General features: G+C 28.1%; 1 protein-coding gene across 1 annotated transcript in view; it reads right to left on the reverse strand.

The window, feature by feature from the left end:
• Positions 1-21,850, reverse strand: part of pdm3 (POU-domain protein pdm3) — a 320,089-nt gene that overhangs the window by 16,452 nt on the left and 281,787 nt on the right. Inside the window, exons 6-10 of the mRNA XM_075381305.1 lie at positions 20,849-21,007; positions 18,762-19,207; positions 13,575-13,854; positions 8,290-8,470; positions 192-248 (exon numbers count right to left, since the gene is read on the reverse strand). Coding sequence (XP_075237420.1) covers positions 192-248; positions 8,290-8,470; positions 13,575-13,854; positions 18,762-19,207; positions 20,849-21,007 — 1,123 coding nt within the window. The remainder of the gene's footprint in view (positions 1-191; positions 249-8,289; positions 8,471-13,574; positions 13,855-18,761; positions 19,208-20,848; positions 21,008-21,850) is intronic.

Raw genomic sequence — 21,850 nt, forward strand, 5'->3', positions numbered from 1 at the left:
GTTAGGAAAAGAAGACAACAGTAGGAAATGTAGTTAACAGTATTTTTACAGATAACATATAATAAGGCAGTTAGGAATAAAAAAGAAGTATAAATATACAGATAGATAGATAGATAGATAGGCAGAGACAAAGAGAGAGAAAAAGAGAGAGTGTTTATCTTGCCGGATGATCATAACATAATTTGACGTACATATTCTGTTGTTGTGAGGCTAGCTGCGCAGCACAATACATCTGAGTCGCCAGGGCACTGGAGGGTGAAAGAAAAAACAAAAGACAAAAAATATATTACATTAAAATAAATGTACACTTTCAATTATTACATTTATGAGGGAAGTTTAAAATGTATGATGCATTTACTAAAGTTATTTGAAATTTATTTTACACTATAATCTCCAGTTCTATTCATAATATTAATTCTGGTACAAAATTAGATCACAAATTTTTTGTTTGTATCTTTCATTAATTTAAGATCTCACTCACTGATGAATTTTCATGAAAAGAAGTGTGAAACTTTGCTTATGAAAGTCTCGGACATTGTAATGATTCTCCACAGAAATATTTGATTGCAAAAATAAAAAAATGTAAAACAAATTTGAAAACCATTGTCATACTAGAAAATTGAACGTCACTGACAAATTTTTCTCACTTTTATGAAAATTATAACTTTATATTTTGATATCAGAAAGATGCTGGAAAATTTTTATTTAATCTGTGGGATGATATAAAAGATATATAACAAAACAACAAGGTACAAGACTGAAATTCTATGCGGCAGTGGCTTTACTTATCTTGTTAAATATTAATTGAGCCAAGAATAAGTACAAAAAAGGGGAAAAGCCAGTGCAGTAAGCAGACATGAAATTTCTCCAGTCAACACAAAAAGAGTTTATCTATTTAAACTGATAGAGAAATAAATATATATTTGAATAGACTTACAAATAATGTTTCCTTAACACAGAATTAAATATTTTGGATCAAAGTAGACGCAATATCTACAAAGAATGTAAAAAAGCTGATTTTTGCTTGTAGCAAGAAAATATAAAGCAATTGAAAGAAATTAGATGAATAGGAGCAAAAAATAACAGGTAGGGTGGAAAAGAATAAATAGAAATGCATAATCTTTGTGATAAAGGTTATGAAACTTGCATCAATTGCTTTCCATATCGCCAAAGAAATCCAAAAGGAGAAAGTTAATGTTTCATCCTAGGTTTAACGTCTTTATACATTCTTCTATCCATGAAGATGTTTTCCTGTATTTTCAACTGGTCTCACTTAAAGTTTTATGAATGAAAATTATAGACATGAATACATGGAATTAACATGAGCAAATCCCTCATTTTACATACTTTAATTTCCTCCCTCATACTTTCCAAATCTTAAGTGCTCAATCATTATTTGAGTAATTCTTTCTTCATTACATTCTTTACCATCTGGCGAAAAAGTCAGAAAATTGAAAGAATCAATCAGGAAATATCAAAGCAACAATAACAGGATCTTTAACTTACATATTTTTTTGGGGAAAAGTAAAAATTTTACAGGTGACCATCTCAGGAATGGTCAACCTCTTTTTTTTCTGTTTAGCCTCCAGAAGCATCATCATGATTACTTCAGAAGATGAATGAGGATGATATGTATGAGTGTAAATGAAGTGTAGTCTTGTACAGTCTCAGGTCGACCATTTCTGAGACGTGTGGTTAATTGAAACCCAACCACCAAAGAACACTGGTATCCACATTCTAGTATTCAAAGCCATATAAAAGTAACTGGCTTTATTAGGATTTGAACCTTAAAACTCTCGACTTCGAAATCAGTTGATTTGCAAAGACATGTTCACCACTAGACCAACTTGGGACTGTACAAGACTACACTTCATTTACATTTATACATATCATCCTCATTTCACTCCCTGAAGAGAGAATACCTTATGGTGGTTTCGTAGGCTTAACAGAAAAAGAGAGAGAGAGAAAGAGAGGTGATTATGTAAATGACTGGAAGTAGCAACAAAAATTTTGATATATGAGTATTCAAAAGATTGAATTACTGTAAGTCTTGATGAATGTTTAAACAAGGAGAATAAATATATAAGAATAATGATATTTTTTTAATGAATCACGTCAAAAATATATTTCTTTTACACATACATTTTTAATCTTCCCTCATATTTAATATTTTAAAGATACTTATGATTAATTTTTTATAGTCATACTGATATACAATTTAATTATAATCTAGTTTTAATACTTATTTGATTATTTAAAAATTTATATTGATTTAAATAAAAATTAATAATAAATATGCAGAACACAAATGATGAAAATTCTCATGGTCTGTCTATAACCACACGAATAATAGAGTCAATGATATTTCATTTCCCTAACATTAGTTAGTGAAAATAAATAATTTTCATGAAAACAAACCAAATTTAAACTTAATGGATCTTATTTATAAATATATATATTTAAAGGAATATAGTTATTACCCTTATCAATAATATCATTTATTTATTTTATTAAAAATTAATTTCAAATAAATATATGTCTCTTAAAAGTAACTAGTATTTTACATATCAATAAATTTCTCATTACATAGAATTAAGAAGTGTACAATAAACATTTTTTAAATGGAAGTTAATCCTTGAGTATTTTATACAATATTGATTATAGCAATGGTAAAAATTTTCCATTCATGTTGTTTAGAAGAACACAGTATTATAGGTAAAGATTTATTTATTAATTATTTACTTGTAAATGGGATCATCTCCTTTCCTATCCACATAATATTGAAGTTTTTTGGAACAATGGAAGGCATTTATTCCCTATCTGGCATTATTAATGCAAATATAATAAAGTATTGTTAATAGTTGATTAATATAATCCTTTTTTATATTAAATTGCATATAAAAACAATTAAATCAGATTATATGATTTAATTCTTAAGTATTTGTATTTTAGAAGGGATAGAATGCGTAGGTTTGTAAGAAACACATTAAAAAACTGTGCACAGCTACAAAACAAGAGTCTGAGATGGTCCCTCATCACATCACAGTAAGGATTCACAGGCTTTACAGGATTTTGCATCATCAATATGGACCTAGAAGGGTGAAATCTACATACATAAAGTTAAATTGGAGATGTAGGGATTAAGGAAAAGGGGTAAGCAAAGAGAAAGGGTACTTTACTCGCAGTAAATACAGTACGAGGCAAATAATTCTAACAAAGAACAGCTAAAAATAATGCACTTTCTTTAAATGATTTTTACCAAGATAAGAGGCCTTTATACACCAAACATTTTACATTAACCAGCTTAAATATGCATTACAATAATAAATGCTTTTAGTTTAAAAATTAAAAAACAATTGAGAAAAAAATAAGTGGTCCTCAGAATTGTATGTCATGGGAATGTATGTAACTGAACAATTCCCAGTAATAAAATGATTATTTTGTAAATGAAATCCTAATGGCTTCTTGAAACGAGTGGATTGATTACTTAAAGAGGATAGAAGATTGTAACTTATCTAGGAACTTATGTGAAAATGATCTCACTGGAAAAAAGATGAATTGGAAAACTGAGATTGAACCTAATCCTTGAAGTAAATAAAATTATAATATTCACGGATAATTAAATTATTAAACTGGTCCTGGATAAGAAAATCTTTGATAAAAATTGGCTTCCTACACCGATGATAATCTAAATTGCTGAATATTTATTTAAATTTACAATTATAACATTTCAAGATTAATGTGATATAAAATTATAAAATCCTGAAATTTTTGTAACAGCAATATATATATATATATATATATATATTAGCTCTAATAATAAAAATATTGTGTGGGTCTGGTTTCAAAAACCCATAACAATTACAAATGATACATCATTTACATCAATAAATCACAGTTGCATTAATGTATGATGAAAGTTAAAAAATGACATGTCATAATTGGCTGTATATTTATTAGTAATAAAGAAGAAAAGCCTTTATATCTAGCAAAATATAAAATTAAAAAATTTAAACGTAAATAAATGTGCTTAATTTATCACCAGATAGCCTTTGAGTTTGATGATTTCTACAAACAATAATAATAATTTGATGGAAAAAAAACAAATTTTAATTGAAATTTAGCCCTGTATTTTGCCATGATTGGATACAGCTTCATATTTGATAAGATATCTTATTTTTTAAATTTGAATTTTTATGTATGTTATTTAGTTTAATGATTTTGTGGGAAACAGTTAAAGTACTGGACAGTTAAAGAGTGATGTTTTTTAATATATTATTGATTAATTAAAAAAAAAATTGAAATGAGGTTTGTTAAAAAAATAACCAAACTTTTACCTTATAAATTTTTAACATCAATCTTGGGGCTATTGGTTCAAATCACCCTTGAAGTAGTCCTACTAAATTAACACACCTATCTGCAATGAATGAAATGTTCTTACTTTAGGAATCGGTCATAGAAATGTTTTGTTGGAATTATTTTCAGTGCAATGTGTGAATTCTTTAAAATCTTATCTATCATGTGAAATCTTAAGCCTTTTAATGATTATTTCAATTTAGGAAACAGAAAACAAACAGATTTCATGGGTTGTGAAACAGTAATACCATTTTTTGAACAAAATATGTGGATTAACTGGTGGACTATCAAAGTGGAGGAGCTATGACGTCGAATGCCAAATTTCAGGATTCTTTCTGCTGAAATTTTTTTCTAGTCTTTTTAAACTTCAAGATGGCAATCTGATGTACAATATCTACTTTTTACAAAAATTGCAGTGAATGACTATAATTCATTGTCGAAGAGAAACTGTAAACATAACTTCAACATGCTTTTTGTTCTTTGACAAAATCTTTTCTAGTCATTACTAAGACTTACATTTAATTTTGATGTAAATCCTTAAACCTATGTTTCATCAACTTGATGTTATTTGTTTAATTGATGTTAAATGTTTAATCATTGTGAGCAAGATTTTACAATTAACACATAGCAGCACAATAAGTTTTTGGCTTTGTGACAACCGGAACAAAACTTTGCTGAAATTCAGTGCATTCGCAATTTTTCGGTTAGAATATCATAAAACAAAATGTTGCTCTAATAGGTAAAATGTTGCTCTTATAGTGTCTGCATAGTTAAATAGCAAATAGAATGAACAATTCTTTGATTTTAGTGATGTGAGAGGTCTGCCGACGTTGACAATCTTCTCACACGCTTCAATTGATTTATGTCCATCTTTCAAGTACATCTCTAAATGCAGTTTAAATAATCGTCACGTAAACTTGCTTAACGACTCTTGTTTTCCATAAACTTTTTCCAAGTTTCACGGTAATATGTTGATCATGTAAAAGTTGCAAAAATGACTCAAAGAATCACTTATAAACGGCCACAGGATTCAAATAGCACAACACAATTCTAAGAGAATGATTTAAACGCTGTTACTAAAAGTGTCATTAAAATTTCTCAGCAGCTAAGAACTTAAAAAACCTTGGTTACTTTTTTAAACAAACCTTATAAATATGTCAAAATTATACAGTCCCATGAACCACATATAATCCAGTAAAACCTCCCATATTCAAACTTTTTGTATGTAGATTCTCACATAACTGAACTGGAATTTAAAACAATTGTATCCAACATAACAGTTTGAAATTTCTCTTAAAATTTTAACCAACTTAAAAAAAATTGTCATGTTCATAAATTATTTGACGGTTTACCATTTTATGTTTGAATTTAAATATATAAATACTGTGCCTCTCCAGTTGGCTTTACGAGGGCAGTTCAATAAGTAACCTCTGTTTGGCTATAAATAAAAAACTTGCATAGATAAAAATATTTTATTATATACAATTTAAAACTACTGCTTTTAATTATTTTTCAACATAGCCGCCATTTAAATTCAAGCATTTTCATAGCGTTTCACTAATTTATCAAAACCTTCTTCATAAAATTCAACCGCTTAGGTACCGAGCCAACCTTTCATGGCATTTTGAAGTTTGTTGTCATCATCTAAGTGATGCGACGCAAGCCATTTCTTCATGTAAGTGAAGAGATGATAATCACTCAGCGCCAAGTCCGGACTGTAAGGGAGGTGATAAAAAATGTCCCATTGGAATTGATTCAGAAATTCTTGAGTTCTTCGAGCTCTGTGAGGACGAGTGTTGTCATGAAAAAAAAACAGCAGATGACGGTGAACTGCGAAGTTGGTTCTGAATGGCTCGTCTAAATTTCTTCAAAGTTTCACTAAAGACTGCTGAAGTAGCTGTTAGTGTTGTAGCACTATGATGACAACGAACTTCAAAATGACATGAAAGGTTGGCTTGGTACCCGCCAGCTGAATTTTATGAAGGTATTTGTAAATTAATGAAATGTTATGATAAATTCCTGAATTTAAATGGCGACTATATTGGAAAATAGTTAAAAGCTGTAGTTTTAAATTGCATATAATAAAATGTTTTTATCTATGCAGGTTTTTTATTCATAGCCAAAAGACAAGTTACTTTCTGAACAGCCCTTGTGTATATAACAAGCTGTTTTCGTCATCTGTCTGACAGTATATGGGCATTTTTTTAAACAACATTATTTTTTTTTCATATAATCATGACCAGGGAATCTGCATGAAATCTTTTTTAGAAACAATAAGCCATCGAAGACTATAAACCATACTAATAAGATTTTTGGTAAACCTTACTGTTGATTACATAACAATAAAAATTGTGAAGTATTGTACTCGCACAACACAATACATCCCTGGTACATCTTAAACTTCTATATCTGATATGCATCCCCTGGGATACATATCCTGATATGCAAGATATTCATGGGTTATCCAAAATATCACAGGATATTCCAAAAATATCACAGGATATTTTAATGTTATTTGAATATTTTAAACATTCAGGACATCACATGATATATTATGCTTCCAAAGGACAACTGAGATATCCATATGACATCTACAAATCCCAGGAATAAACAAGTTTCCAGAGGTTTCTATTATTATTTTATGTAAACAACAACTAACATTTAGTTGTAAATTTAGTAATTTACATTTAGTTGTAAATTAAAACTAAGTAGTGCCTGGGTGATTTATAAATTGATACCTTTAAATAGTAATTTTAAAGGCAAGCAGATAGATTTTTACACAATTACAGTTTTTAAATTGTTATAATAAGTATATCCGTAATGATTAAATAAAGATGTAAAAATATTTAATTTGATTCACCCACCATATCTGTATGATTTAATAGCTATTGCCAGCATTTCCTGTTGAAAACTATCACCATTGTATTGCATTAAGTCTGTCTTATTCTACTATTTATGTAAAGGATTATCTTCAATAAATATTTTTTTCTAAATCTGTTAATTAAACTATCTAAATGCACTTTAGTTAACAGCAGTTTTATTAAAAATAGTGTATAAATTATTAAAATATATTAATTAGTGATTTTATTTTAATTATTTAAAAAAAATCTCATAAGACTAACAAAAGAAAATACCTATCAGTTCCCAATGTAAATTTTGAAATTATAATAATGTACTAATCTGATTAAAATGTTCTCTTAAGTACTACTAGAAACTTCCAATATATATTCAATCATATATTCATTCATATCTAGAAGTAACATCCATTTTATATCCCATGAATGTTTTGTTGATCAAAAATGGTTTAGACCACTGGAGGTGTAAACCAATTTTTAGACCTCCAATTTTTAACCCAGTGACTGGGTTATCCAAAACCAGATAGCTTTATGTTCTAGGGGTGTCTTCCTAATATCATGGAACTTCATCATTCTTGGATATTCCTATATACCCTATTAAGACAATCATCGGATATCCTGAAAATGTTCTTGGGTTGTGTGGTATATAAATATAGATAAAGATCAGTTATCATAATGAAATACATTGCATAATCATAATGAGCATTTTACATAAGTATTAAATTGGTTATGATTTAATGAGTAAATGGGCAAGCAAAAAATCAGGAGGTCTGAATATAGCAACTCTGATTATAAAATATGAATAAAACATAGTAAATAAACCAGTTTTAATATAAAAAAAATAAATCCAGATACTAGCTAATTAGAATTTATTAAGAAATTTACCTTTAATATTTGTTTCAGACAGATATTATTTTAATGATGTGACAATACATTACTCATTTATATTAAAAAATGTACATTTAAACATGTTTTAAATAATAATACAGTAAACAAGGTAATGCAAATCCTTATATTAATTAATAAATCATTAAAAATTACATGCAGCATAATTTTGATAAAATATCCATAACTATACCTGCAAATGGCGCTCTGACTGTAAGCAGGCCCTTCTGTTATACTGAGTGCTTGTCCCACCTGAGTCTGAGTCAGTCCTAAAGAAAGTCGTCTTAGTTTGAATGCCTTGGCAAATTCTTTAATTTCATCCAGATTTATACCATCGACCATATTACAACTACTCTGACTAATCGTTGGTTGATCTGAAAAGATTATAAATACATCAGATTAACTTTTTATTATATTATTATTGTATATAAAAGAGTGAACTCTTTTATACTTTTATTCTTTGAACTCTTTTCTATGATTTACATAGAAAAAAAAATTAATAATACATATACGGAATTAAGAAATATCTTACCTTATTTGTTGTTTTCTACAAGAATATAAAATATTAAATTTTAAATAAAATTAAGTATTGCATTTGGCTGGTCACATCCATGTTACCCAATTGACTCCATATGTGTTTGTATTTAATCTTTTATTTTTTAACTTTTTAATCTTTAAAATTTTTAATTTTAATTTTAATCTTTTAATATTTTTTTATCTTTAATATGTAATTGTGCAAAAAGTGTTTTTACATACAACTGAAGGCGCGGGATCCCATGAAAGTACTCTTGTAGAAAACAACAAAATAAGGTAAGATATTTCTTAATTATGTACTGGGTGAATCAAGTTGATTTACATTATATATTTATTAATACAGAGATGATATGAGTCTTGAAAGGATTGATTTTAGAAAAAAGAATATACGTATACTCAGAGGTATCATTTTCAAATACAATTAGGAGAGCATTTCCCTAATCCACTGAATTGTTTTTTATATTAGTTAACTACTTCTATTTATGATTTTATGAGTGAAGATTTATATACATACATAAAAATTGCATGTTTATGCAATAAATACTTGTTTTTAAACGTAAAATAAGTGAAACCTACAGAGAGATTCAACAGCAGATTAGTGAATTTTATGGTGAATTTATTATGGGTTGGTGAGAAAATGGATTAGGCAGTTTAATAAAGAATAACAAAATTCACATGTTAAGGCATGAAATGAAAGATCTGTTTTTATTGATGATTTGTTGGCGTTCTTAAGAAAGCAACAAGATTATTTACAATTTTATCATATTTTTGAAATTTTCACATATTTAAACAACAAATTTTGACAATTCCTACAATGTTTAACATGATTTAAAAAAAAAAAAAACAATCGAAGGAGAATGACTGAGTTTTCTAAGAGGGGTAGAACAAATCACAACTGCACAGCTTGGTTTTTTATATAATTGCTTAATTCTTATCTTTTGACAACCGTTGTTACAAAAAAAAAGAAGAAATGAAGCTCATTGTAAGTTATATGGGAAGAAACTATGACAGACCACCATCTACAAAATAAAAAATTTCAAAATTTTATAATGAGTAACTTGAATTTAAATTTAAAAAAATATATTTATGAACTGATAACCTCTGGTATTTACTACTTAAAAATAAATTACATTGGATTTACTGGTCTTTACTCTTATTCTACTGCAATCTGTTAATGAATTATCAAAACAATTTGAATACTTTTTTTTTACTTGTAAATCACACCTCTATGTAATTACTGATCTGTTCAAGCTATATATGTGCTGCAAGAGAAAGTGTAATTCCCAATAAAACTAGTTCAGTAACATGAAAAATAGAGAAGGTTGCTAATTCCATTATGCCTCCTATGTAAGTAATAGGTAAGCAGTTCAAATACAACTGTTTTCTAGTATTTTTAAAAACAATAACAACCCAGCTTTATCTTTTATCAATTGTTGATGCAATTCGTAACCACTCCACTTTCAACAAGTACATTTTAATTTCTGCTAATCTTTATATAGCGTTTAGTCAATGCCCCTGATGCCATGCTCCTTCTCTGGCCTTCTTCTTGTTTATATGTTATTAATGCTTAGAATATATTAGGTATGTGGATGACACACTATTAGTATTTAAAAAATAAATAAATAATAATGAAATACAAATTCTGGAAGAAATGATAAATTCCACCATAACATTAAATAAATATACAACGGAAAAATAGAAAGTCGAAACTATTAATATTTTAGACCTAACTATAAAAAGAAATAATAATAATTTTAGATTTTGAAATATACAGAAAAGAAATCTTTGCACATAACATCATAGCTTACAATTTGAATCACCCAATGGAGTGTAAATTAGCAGCTTTTAGATACATGATAGATAAGACTATATAAATTATGATTTAAGAAACCAGCATATAAAAAAGAATTAAAACACAATTCACACTGAATAATTTTGTTGATATTCAATGTTTTTCATTGCTATGTGATACATAAGAGATTAAAATTTTTGTTCAAAAAATGTTTTAAATCAGTGTTTAGCTGATATGGATAAAATCCCTGTCTCCGTTTTCAAATAAGATTAAGGTACTTACATTCCTCTTTTGAATTTAAATTATTATTCATTTTTCACAAATGTAGAATTTCCTGATTGCCTAAGACTTCTTGCTGAATTTCTCTTCCTTAACAACGGATCAGTATTTGATTAAAAAAGAATGTTGTTACTGTGTTATCCTACTATTTATATATTTTCAAAATGATTTAAAAACATATATAACACAATAAACTTTTAAATTTTCTAGGACAACATAATTTATTAAGAAACCTTTAATACAATATTAAGAGAATTGTCAATCGATAGTTAATTACACAACTGGCCAAAAAGGAAAGTAATGTATTCAGGGTATTTGTATGTTTGTTCTACCGTAGCTTAGATGGCTAAACCGATTTAGTTATATGACTCTGTATTGGAATTCTTATGTTACTGGGAGTGCCATAGGCTATATATACATATAAAACTGTGAATTGTGAGCCTTTTTCACTGTGTGAGCTGGATTTGAATTGATTGATTTGAATCAATTGAATGAATTATATTATAAAAATAGTGGAATTAAATTAAATAAATTAAACAAAATTATGTTCAATAATGGGCTTCCTGTGGGAATTGCGTGTGAGGCTAGAATTGTGAGGTGATATGCGCACCTCGTACAAGGTTAGACCAATCACCATCAATTGGTAACAAATGGGGTGCCCTGGGGTGCTGTTTTGGGAGGTGCATGTAATGGAGTTTTCATATAATATCTCTACAAACAACTGTCCCTGATTTTCAAAATTCAAATGCGGTATTAACAGGATGAAGGCTAACTTATGCATGCTCAAGTACACTCTTGATCTAACAGATTACGTTTTTTTGAAAATGTTGTAATACCTTCACAACATCTTCTGATTTTCAAAATTCAAACGGGATGTTTGCTACTATAATAGAAAATCACGATGGAACCAAATCAGAACAAAAATTAACTGATATACTCAGAAATGGACCTTATTTAATGCTGCACAACATACGAATGTATTGTTTACAAAGCTACATCTGTTACTAGAAATTAATGTGAAAGCATATTTTTTACGTTTTTAAAATATATACTTTTTAGAGGTGGGAAATAAATTTTAAGAAAGATTTTATCTAAAAATATTCATACATAGATTAAGCTTAACAAATTTGCTTAAATAAAGTTTTTTCTAAATCTAACAACACCCACTTCAATAAAGGTTAAAATAGGAAAAATAAAATTTTTTAAAAACTTCTTTCCATATTGTATCGGGGTCTATATTAAAAAAAAAATATTTTAAACATTTCTTGATAGCTCCATTTATTAAATATAGACTTTTAAAAAATGTTTGAAAAATATTTAGAATGAAGAAAGATAAAGCGAAGGACTAAAAAAAGTATATTTTAATTATAAGAGATGAAGGTTGATTTTTTGAAAAAGATTTTTTGGATTATTTATGAGTGCAGTGTAGGTAACAAATTTATATTACACAAAGTTTTCTATAAAATGCTTCTGAAGAAAATCAAAATTGTTTTTTTTTGTGACATTCTCCCTTAACAAACTTTTTAAAAAATTAATCAATATCCCTTATATAGAAATTTGAGTCAAATTTAAAGAAAACTGGTTCGTCAATCCTGAGATGTAAAGTCAAAAGCAGTGCGACATATACGTACATATTTATTTTTCTTGGTCTAGATGAACTAGTAGGATCCTAAAACATAAAGATTTGAAAAACCCAATACCCATTTTTTGACATTATCACCATACTCTACCCTTGAACATGGCTGTTTTTGTTGGGAAACTAAAATCTGCATCTTCAGTTATATTATTTCAGCATAATAATAAATTTAAAGTAACAATAATACATGCCAATAAACCAATAAAAATAAAAACATATAAACAATAATTATTAACTTATCTACAAATTATTCAAGTACATTTTTTGCATAAACATATATACAAAAAAATGGTTATTTTAACATACTTTACATTATAAAATATATAAATGTACAATAATACATGACAATAATATATTGTCAGTAAATATATAACTAATAATATATTAGTAAATCTAATAATATACTTTTGACCACATTTTAATTGTGTGTCTGCCTAATAAGAAAAAAACTACCAATGTGAGAATAGTAGCAGCAGTATTGGAAGATGGTTCAAAAAAGAACTGAAAACATTTTAAAATAAGTTTTCTACTTTATATTTTATTATAAAATATGGTTCAGAAGTTTGTTGTTACAGAAGTTTATATTTTAGTTTAACAGCTGATTTTTGAAGGTTTTGAGGTTCAAATCCTAGAAAAAGTAAGTTGTTTTTACATGGATTTGAATATTAGACAGTGAATACAGGTGATCGTTGGGGTTCAATTAAGCACACATCTCACGAAGGTCGGCCTGAGTTTGAACAAGACTACAACTCACTGACATGTTATACATATCATTTTCATCTCATTTGGCTGTGGGGAGTTGCTTATTGTTTCACGAGTTGAACAAATTGCAATGTACATATTAGGAAAATAAAATAATATGTAATGGAGATACGAATTAGTAAAAAAAAAAGTTAGAGTAATTTATGCAATGAAGTTCATGAGGAGTATATTAGAGAAAGCAAGGAAAAATAGAGTAAAGAATACAATGAGAGAAGATTTGGGAACTGACAGCTTCCTGGAGATAATTGGAAGATCAAAAATGTAGTGGTTTAATACCACATTGTGGTGTTTAAACACACCACCATGTTCTTTCAGCGATATACAAATTATTTCAGCCAAATTCAAGAAAACTTATTCTAGAACTTAATAAAAACTCCAAATATTTTTTTTTGACAATGTTTGAAGAGTTTACCTGTAAAAAAATATTATCTATGTGATGTAAACAGAAAACAAAATTTAAATTAAAAAAACTTACTTGGTGAATCATCGAGGAGATCAATAGCAGGACTATGTTCACCATGTTGAATACCATTATAACCATTATTATTACTGTTATTATTATTACTATTAATATTATTACTAGATTTATTTGAAGATGTTGTGGTTGTTATTGTTAAATCTGAATTATTCGCTGTTAACCTGTTAATTGTATTTAATGGTGAAGATGGCATTGATGATGGTGTAACACCTCCACCGGCGCCACCATTTGACAATAAACCATTTGATACTCCATGAGGAGGTGATTTATCTGCATTCTAAACAGAAAAAAAAACAGATAAGTAAATAAAAATAAAAACCAGATTAAATAAAACCTTAGTAATAGAATCAAATAAATATTAAAAACATTTTTGTAAGTAACACATCTTAACACCTGAATTCGTTTTCTTGTCAATCAGATAAATGACTATTACAATTTTTTCTTTTCATTAGACCAGCATTTTGATCATCTTAGACTGTAGCTATATACTTAAAACACAAGTACATTTATGCATTGATTTGTAAGCTCTAACCTAGTATTGTGGGAATATGAAGAAGAGGTTTTGTAGAGTACGATAAATGCCATGTCTGACTTTTGGATGAAAGGCTGAGATGCTACCATTCTGCCACAAATACAGCAATACATAAAATACTTATACTTTTTCTTAAATCTAATAAATTAAAAAAATATATATTTATTTAATTATATTATTAATAAAATGGATTGGTTAAGACATAGGCGGCAGTATTTGATTTTAATGCATGTAATTTTTGTGCGTTACAAATCCCTACTGCCTAGTATTTGTGTTTCCATTGGTGTGCTACAGGACACCCGTATCCCGTACAAGCTTTTTCCTCTTCTAATGCTATCAGTTATTGATAGAACTGTGGTTTTACTTGGCAATATTATGAGCTGTAGAAATGTGCGATACTACATCTATATGACCAGTATCACACCGAAGTGACAGTAAATTTTACCTTCTTCTACAAACTACCTAGATCTGTATTGTATAGAAGAGAAACTGGGGGAAGAATAGTATTTACACATGTAAATATTTATACATGTGTAAATGATACCGCTACTAATATGTTAAGGACAAAATTTCCACAATTTATGTTCTTATGATAGAACTACAGTTATAAACAATTTTTTTTAGCATAAATTAATATATGAAAAGCAAAACCAATACGCTTTTTAATTTAATGAAATCACACATAAAAAGTAAATTTAATTTAAATTCCTGTATATATAAGCTTATTTTATACTTTTTATCTTTTATGATGTCGAGGAAAGTTTTAAAGTTTACTTTATCCAAAAATTTACATAATTATGATTTTGATAATTTCTCACTAATTTGGCAACCCTTAATCTGAAAATGAAGTTATTTTCTTTCAAAACTGATTATTTTTCTTTAAAAAGCAATCTGAAATATGTAGTTGGTTTAAAAATTATTTATCCAATGATTTTTCGATTTCAAAACTTTCCTTATTCATCACAGTAATGAAACAAAACTGTTTTTATCCCTGTGTCTCAGTATTAATTAAGTGTAATAGATTTCAATATTCTTTTTATCCAATTAAAGCCTCTAATTGTCTCTTAATGTATCTCTTTATTATTATTATCTTTTATGACTGCATAGGATCACTTTAGTCAGTCTATTATCCAAGTCTCTTTGATGGGACTGTTTGGGCCTTGCGGTTCTCCCAGTACTTTTTCATACGTACTGATCTTTGTACCTTTTCTAGTATTGAAAATGTTCGTGTTGTGAGTTTTTCTTGTGAGTGATTTTGTTCTTTAATCTTATCTTATCTGTGATGTTTTCTGGTGTAAGGCCAATTTCCTTCAGATCCTCTCTTGTCTCTCTGAACCATCTGCATCCTGTCTTAGTGCTTTTCAAGTCAACGTTGTACTGTACTAGTGTTTCAGAAGCATTGAATCTTGCATCCTCATGATATGTCTGAAGAATCCTATCCTCCTCTTACGCACGGTATCGTAAAGGATTCTAACTCTTTATACACAACTATGTTGGGCATAATCCACCACTGCCTGTCTTTCTGGTATTTTTTATTGGTGCAGGTTCTTCCAATTCTTCTTTTGATTTTCTTTTTTTATTAGTACTGTTCTATCTTTGTCTGCATTAATTTAAGAATATTATAGAAAATGATGGACCTAATTGTAAGGGAAAGGAAAAACATTTAAATATTTTTTCTCTTATTAATTTTCATACTGTTGGAAAATATGTTGTTTTGTTTACCAGCTGATTTTTGTTTTAGTATGTTATTTATGTGTAATTTTTTACTAGCTAAATAGCAAATGTAAATAATAAAAAAAAAATTGGTTACATTTTTTTACAGTGTAATTTTTGAGTTTTAGTTTTAAAACTCTTTCCTTTTCCAAGTGGTTTAATTCATCCACCTAGAGGTACATTAGATAAGTTATTTCCAAGTTTGTTGTTCTTTTTTCTTTTTCTATTGTTTGTTCATTCTTTCTGAAATGGCTTTCCTTCTTTCTTGAGACATCTTGGATCACTTTTGGCTGGAATCTTAGGTCTTGTTTTTCAGTGTTGTTCAGATCTGTTAGTGATGTTGTTTTCAAGGATCTCTAGTTCTTTCATGACTTCTTCAGTATGTTTGAACTACTTTATCTTGGTTTTTCTGTTCATGAAGAAGTCAAAACTCTATAGTCAATAAAAATCTAAAATAGAAGATGATTCTTCTTTTTTTTCTCATTGTCTTAGAGAGTTTCTTAATTTTCTTGTATAATATTTATTTTTATTTATTTATTTTTTTTTTGTCTTCAGTCATTTGACTGGTTTGATGCAGCTCTATTTATTTATTTATTTTTTTCAAATACATTTTATTAAATACTTCCATTTACTTCCTTGTACAAAGTAAAGGAAATAGTCTGATTGCAAAAAATTTCGATTTTCAGATTTCAATGGAAATATCCATTTTGACAATCCCTCAATCCATTTTGACTAGTTTCGGCGTGATGTCTGTACGTACATATGTGTGCTTAATTCATAATAATGTTGCATATGTATATGTAATAGATTTGGTGAAACATGTGATTATTTACTATTAACTGAAAATGATAATTTAGAATCGTACTATTTTTGGATTTTCTAGTTTAATTTCTGTTTAATTTTATTTAATTATTCTGGAATTTATGTTTAATTTTATCTACATTAAAGTTAACTACAGAGTAACTGAAAAATAGACCCTCACACGAACAACACATACACTGAGGCATATGTGTTCGATCTTTAATAAACTGCAAAAAATTCTTATCTTTTAGTTCATCTTTTACTCCTCTGATACTGACGGACAATATTCTCCCTAAGTCAGAGTTTATCAATATTTAATTTATTTGTTTTTTGTTTCCAATCATCTAATTGCTCTTTGGTTTGATATAATTCTTCTGATCTTAATTTGTGTACATGTTCTCTAGTTTTAAAATTTTCTTTCTCTTTATATTTATCATGTTCTCTTAATCTTTTTATTCTTTCCTTGGTCTTAACATTTTCTTCCTCTTTATATTTATCATTTCTTAATTTTTTTATTTTTCCCTTATTCTTAACTTTTTTCTCCTTCATATTCATCTTGTCGTTTTTTTTGAGATATATTTCCTTCTGGCTATCTTTCTTTTTCCTGTATGATTGTTTCTTTTTCATTTCTGATTATTCATTAAACAATCCAATAATAAAAACTGAGTATTTTATACTGTAGGATAAAAATTTACATTTGTAACCGGTATATAGGAGTTTACTAAACAGAATAGTTTAATTATTATTAACTTTTATTTATACAACAGACCAGAAATCTAAAACTTTTGTTAGTCAGCAACTCACGAATATATGAATAATATTGATCTAGTAATACAAGTAATAAAGAGACTTTTACTGTATCCTAATATTTCATGCAAGATTGCTAATTTAATAAATGTATAAATATTTGGGGTTAATAAAAACTAATATTTCAGCAAATTGTGTTACTATCCACTTTATTAAAGAATTGAAGGGTCGTATCTCACTTTCAAATGAAATAATTTAAATTAAGTGCAGCAAAAAAATGTGTATATGTAATTTAATAGGCATACAAGGAAGTCATGTAGTGTCCACATCAGGTTTTTTTCTTTATATCCTAATATTACTTGTGCAAATTATTTGTTTTAGAACCCTAAATCTACCATAAACATAATTTAGCAACATAATTAATTTTGCATAATAATAAAAATAAATACATTTTTTTTTTTAATTCATAATAAATTATGCTTATCAATAAGGATAGTTTTGCAACTTAGCATCACATATAATGATAATAATTCTAATTCAATAAATCAATTTTATGTAGACTAATTTAAATACAATTCTATATAAAAATAAAATTACGTATGTATTATTCATATCAAATTCTCTTTATTTGCTGATTCATCAAAATTTTATTTCAATCATTTTACACGATTTATTGAAATATTCTCTTTAAACTCATATATAAAGCATTCAAAAATATTTATTTATGTATACCAGGTTGAACATGTTAAATATGTGATCCAAAGGGCAAAGGCCATCAGGGTCTCACTATACCCAGTACTGAACAGTGCCAGCCCATATCCACTGGCGACCAAATTGCTCATTTTTCGGCTATACGTCCTGCCGATTCTAACATATGCTTACCCGGCATGGGGAGTTTTGTTGAACTCCACGCTTCAAAAGAAATTAGAAGCCGTCCAAAACATAGCGTTGCGGACAATATTTGGAGCACCGTGGTTCGTCACAAATGTCACTTCACTACGATGCACACCATATCCGAGGTGGCGGTGGAGTTTTTAAGTTTTAGTTATTTTTTTTAATATTTTAGTTTTCATTCCGCTTTATTTTCCCGTTTTTTTTCTGTCGTAATACGATTGTTCCGAGCAATGATAACGTGAAAGCGTTTTTTGCCCTCAAAAAAAATTGAATACATAAAATATAAAGAAAAAATAGTATTTCTTAATAAGCCTAAATCTATTACTATTTTTTATTTAAACCTTATTATGTATTGTCACTTGTACGATTTCCTGTAGAGCTTCAGTAGAGATTTTTTCCCTACATATGTTGAACGTTTCATTTATTAAAGATACACTTGTCACCCAAATATGTGGTAATTCTATGCTAGTTAAAGAAAAAAATAATAATTAACTTACAGAATAATGATGAGGTGATCTTTGCATTGATATTGGTCCAGAAGTATTCTGTGATATCGCTTGCTGTTGAGAAGAAACTGAAGGGGATTGATTTTGTGATGCCTGTTGTTGTAACGTAGAAAGTAACTGTTGCGTCTGCGACTGTGATTGTTGCTGCTGTTGTTGCTGTTGTTGTTGTTGTTGTTGCTGCTGTGATGATTGAGATGATATTGATGATGATGAAGATGATGATGATGATGACGATGATGATGAGGATGAGGACGATGATAACAAAGGTTGTTGTTGCTGATTATTATTACTTGTATTATTATTATTGTTATTATGTCCATTAATCAACTGACTAGCCGCTGCTGCTAACGATGCTGATGCTGATGATGTCACAGGTTGCTGAATTGCTGATGTTGAACTTAATCCTGTTGAGCCGAGCGGTGGGCTCGAACATGGTGCTAAAAATAAAAAGTAAAAGTTTTAGCTATCATCCAAATTATATAGAAATAACCGAGCAACTTGCAAGAAATGGAAATAGAAACGTAATATGATTTAAAGATTTTAACTATTAATGTTATTAACCAGAAAGTTTCAACAGTATACAGTTTCTAAACAAAAACTGAACTTTGCAAATTTAGGTATTAAGAATGGATTAAAATATTTTAATGAAATTTGGTTTACATGTTCATGTACCCAACAACACCTTCTACAAAATAAATAAGTTTGAAAATCCTATCTTGGTTGGAAGCCATTTAAATTCTTTACTCAATAATTCCATATATAGTTTTATTGAATTATTGTATATTGGATAAAATGGATATATCTTTTGTTGTGAACAAAATGACACAAAAGTGCTGTTTTCCTTCTTTCACTAATTGAATTAAAAATAATTAATAGTAATTTTTATTATTAATAACAACAATAACAGAACGGGCAAAAGATTTTCATACTGAATAATTTTTTTGATCCACTTTAACAACTTAGCTATATCTTAGCTGTTTAAAAACCAGTTTAAACAAATAAGGTGCCATTTTGTTTACAATAAAAGGTGTAAATTTCAACATAATAAAATATAATTCAAAATCGAAAACCATGCAGCAGGATCACTCTTCTACCTGAACGAACCATTAAAGATTGATCACCATCATCTACATCACCAAAGAAAACTGAAAGAAGAATTGGAAGGATGTGCATCAACAAAAACTACCAGAAAGACGGGCAGTGGTGGATTATTCTCAAAGAAAGTCATGTACAAACAGTTAGAACCATCACTGATATCATGAGGTGACTAGGATTCTTTGGACGCATATTGAGGATTCAAGATTCCAGACTTTTGAAACAGCTGGTGCAGTACAATCTCGACTCGAAAAAACCAAGACAAGATGCAGATGGATCAGAGAAATAAGAGGGGATCTGAAGGAAATCGGCCTTACACCAGAAAACACCACAGACAAGATAAAATTAAAAGAAGTTGAGGATAAAAACACTCATAAGAAAGAAACTTACCACAAATATTTTCGAAACCAGAAAGGACATGGAGATCAGAACGTATGAAAAAGTACTGGGAGGACCACAAGACCCAAACAGTTCGAAGAAACTTGGATAATCCACTGACTAAAGTGATCCTATGTGATCATAAAAGGTGAAAAAACAAAACATAATTCATTAAAAATAATATTTACAAAGCTATTTATAATTAAAAAATATTAATGTTCGCCATTTTGGAATCGTTAAAAGGTAAAATTTTCAAACTAATTTATTTTATATAAGATGTTTTTGGGTACTTATAACCAAATCTTATACAAAAATCTCAATTCGTTCTTAAGATTTAAATTTTAATAAAAAAAAAAACACAAAATGGAAGAAAGAGGGAAAATGAAGTGAGATAAAGAATTTGTTACAATGTAATTTTTTGTTTATTTTAATGTCCTGAATCAGTCCCTTAAGTTTGACAAATTTCTCCTGGAACATTCTGTATACTTCATCGTTAAAAATTTATAGAATATATATAAAATAAAACTACAATAATATAATTATACAAATAATTAGCATATCTATTTAAAAATTATTATAAAATTGATTACAATGATATAACTCACCAGTATGTGTTGGTGCAAGAAGATGATGTGGTTGTGCCATTGACTGTAAGTTGGCAAGTGTAGTAGTTATAACTTGACCGTTACTCAGTGCTAAGTTAACGATTTGATTACTAGTTACATGGTTTACAGGTATCGTTAATATTGTTTGTGTTGCAATACCTGTAGAAAAAAAAGGAAAAGTATAAAATAAAGAATTATTATTCTAATTGACATTTTCTGACTGATTTTTATGTAATATTGAATTTTTGTCTTTTTGCAATGTTTAGAAGTTAATCAAGTAAGTTTGAAGGTTCATTTTGGACATTGTTACCGCAGATTTGATATTTGTTTTTTATATAAAAATTTTAACACACAAATTTTTCATGTTTAATGATCTTAAAAACTTGTTGACTAACTTAATAAAATGTGACAACACTTTTTAAAAGTTATTAATTACTCGAATTACGTAGAATTTTTTTCCTTTAAATACTTTTATTTATAGCTGCATCAACAATTAAAGTCATTAGCGACTTATCAGTGTAATCTACCAGTAAATTTGTAGTCTTGAACAAACTCAAGTCAACTACTCCTGAGAGACATGTGGTTAACTGAAACCCAACCACCAAGCAACATCAGTATCCATGATCTAGTATTTAATAAATAAATCTAGTATTTAATATTTTATAAATCTGAATAAAAGTAACTACCATTATTAAGATTTGAACCTGAGAACTCTAACATCAGCTGATTTACGACGACAAGTTAACAACTAAACCAACCCGGTGGATTACTTAGTAATTGTTTTTCAAATAATTTTAAAGTTACTTTATTTAAAGTTGAGAATTTTCAAAATCCTCAACTCAAAATAAACTTTTCTTGGATAATCATCAGTGTATTTTCTTTCCACAAAACTTTATCAACTAATTTTTTTTATCTATATATGCTGACAATCTCTTTTAGTCTATTTATATTTTTTAATTAAAAGCAATTTTACCTGCTTTTGATATTAAAACATTTAGACTT

Source organism: Lycorma delicatula, chromosome 13, assembly GCF_047948215.1.
Source record: "Lycorma delicatula isolate Av1 chromosome 13, ASM4794821v1, whole genome shotgun sequence".
Taxonomy (NCBI): Eukaryota; Metazoa; Arthropoda; class Insecta; order Hemiptera; family Fulgoridae; genus Lycorma; species Lycorma delicatula.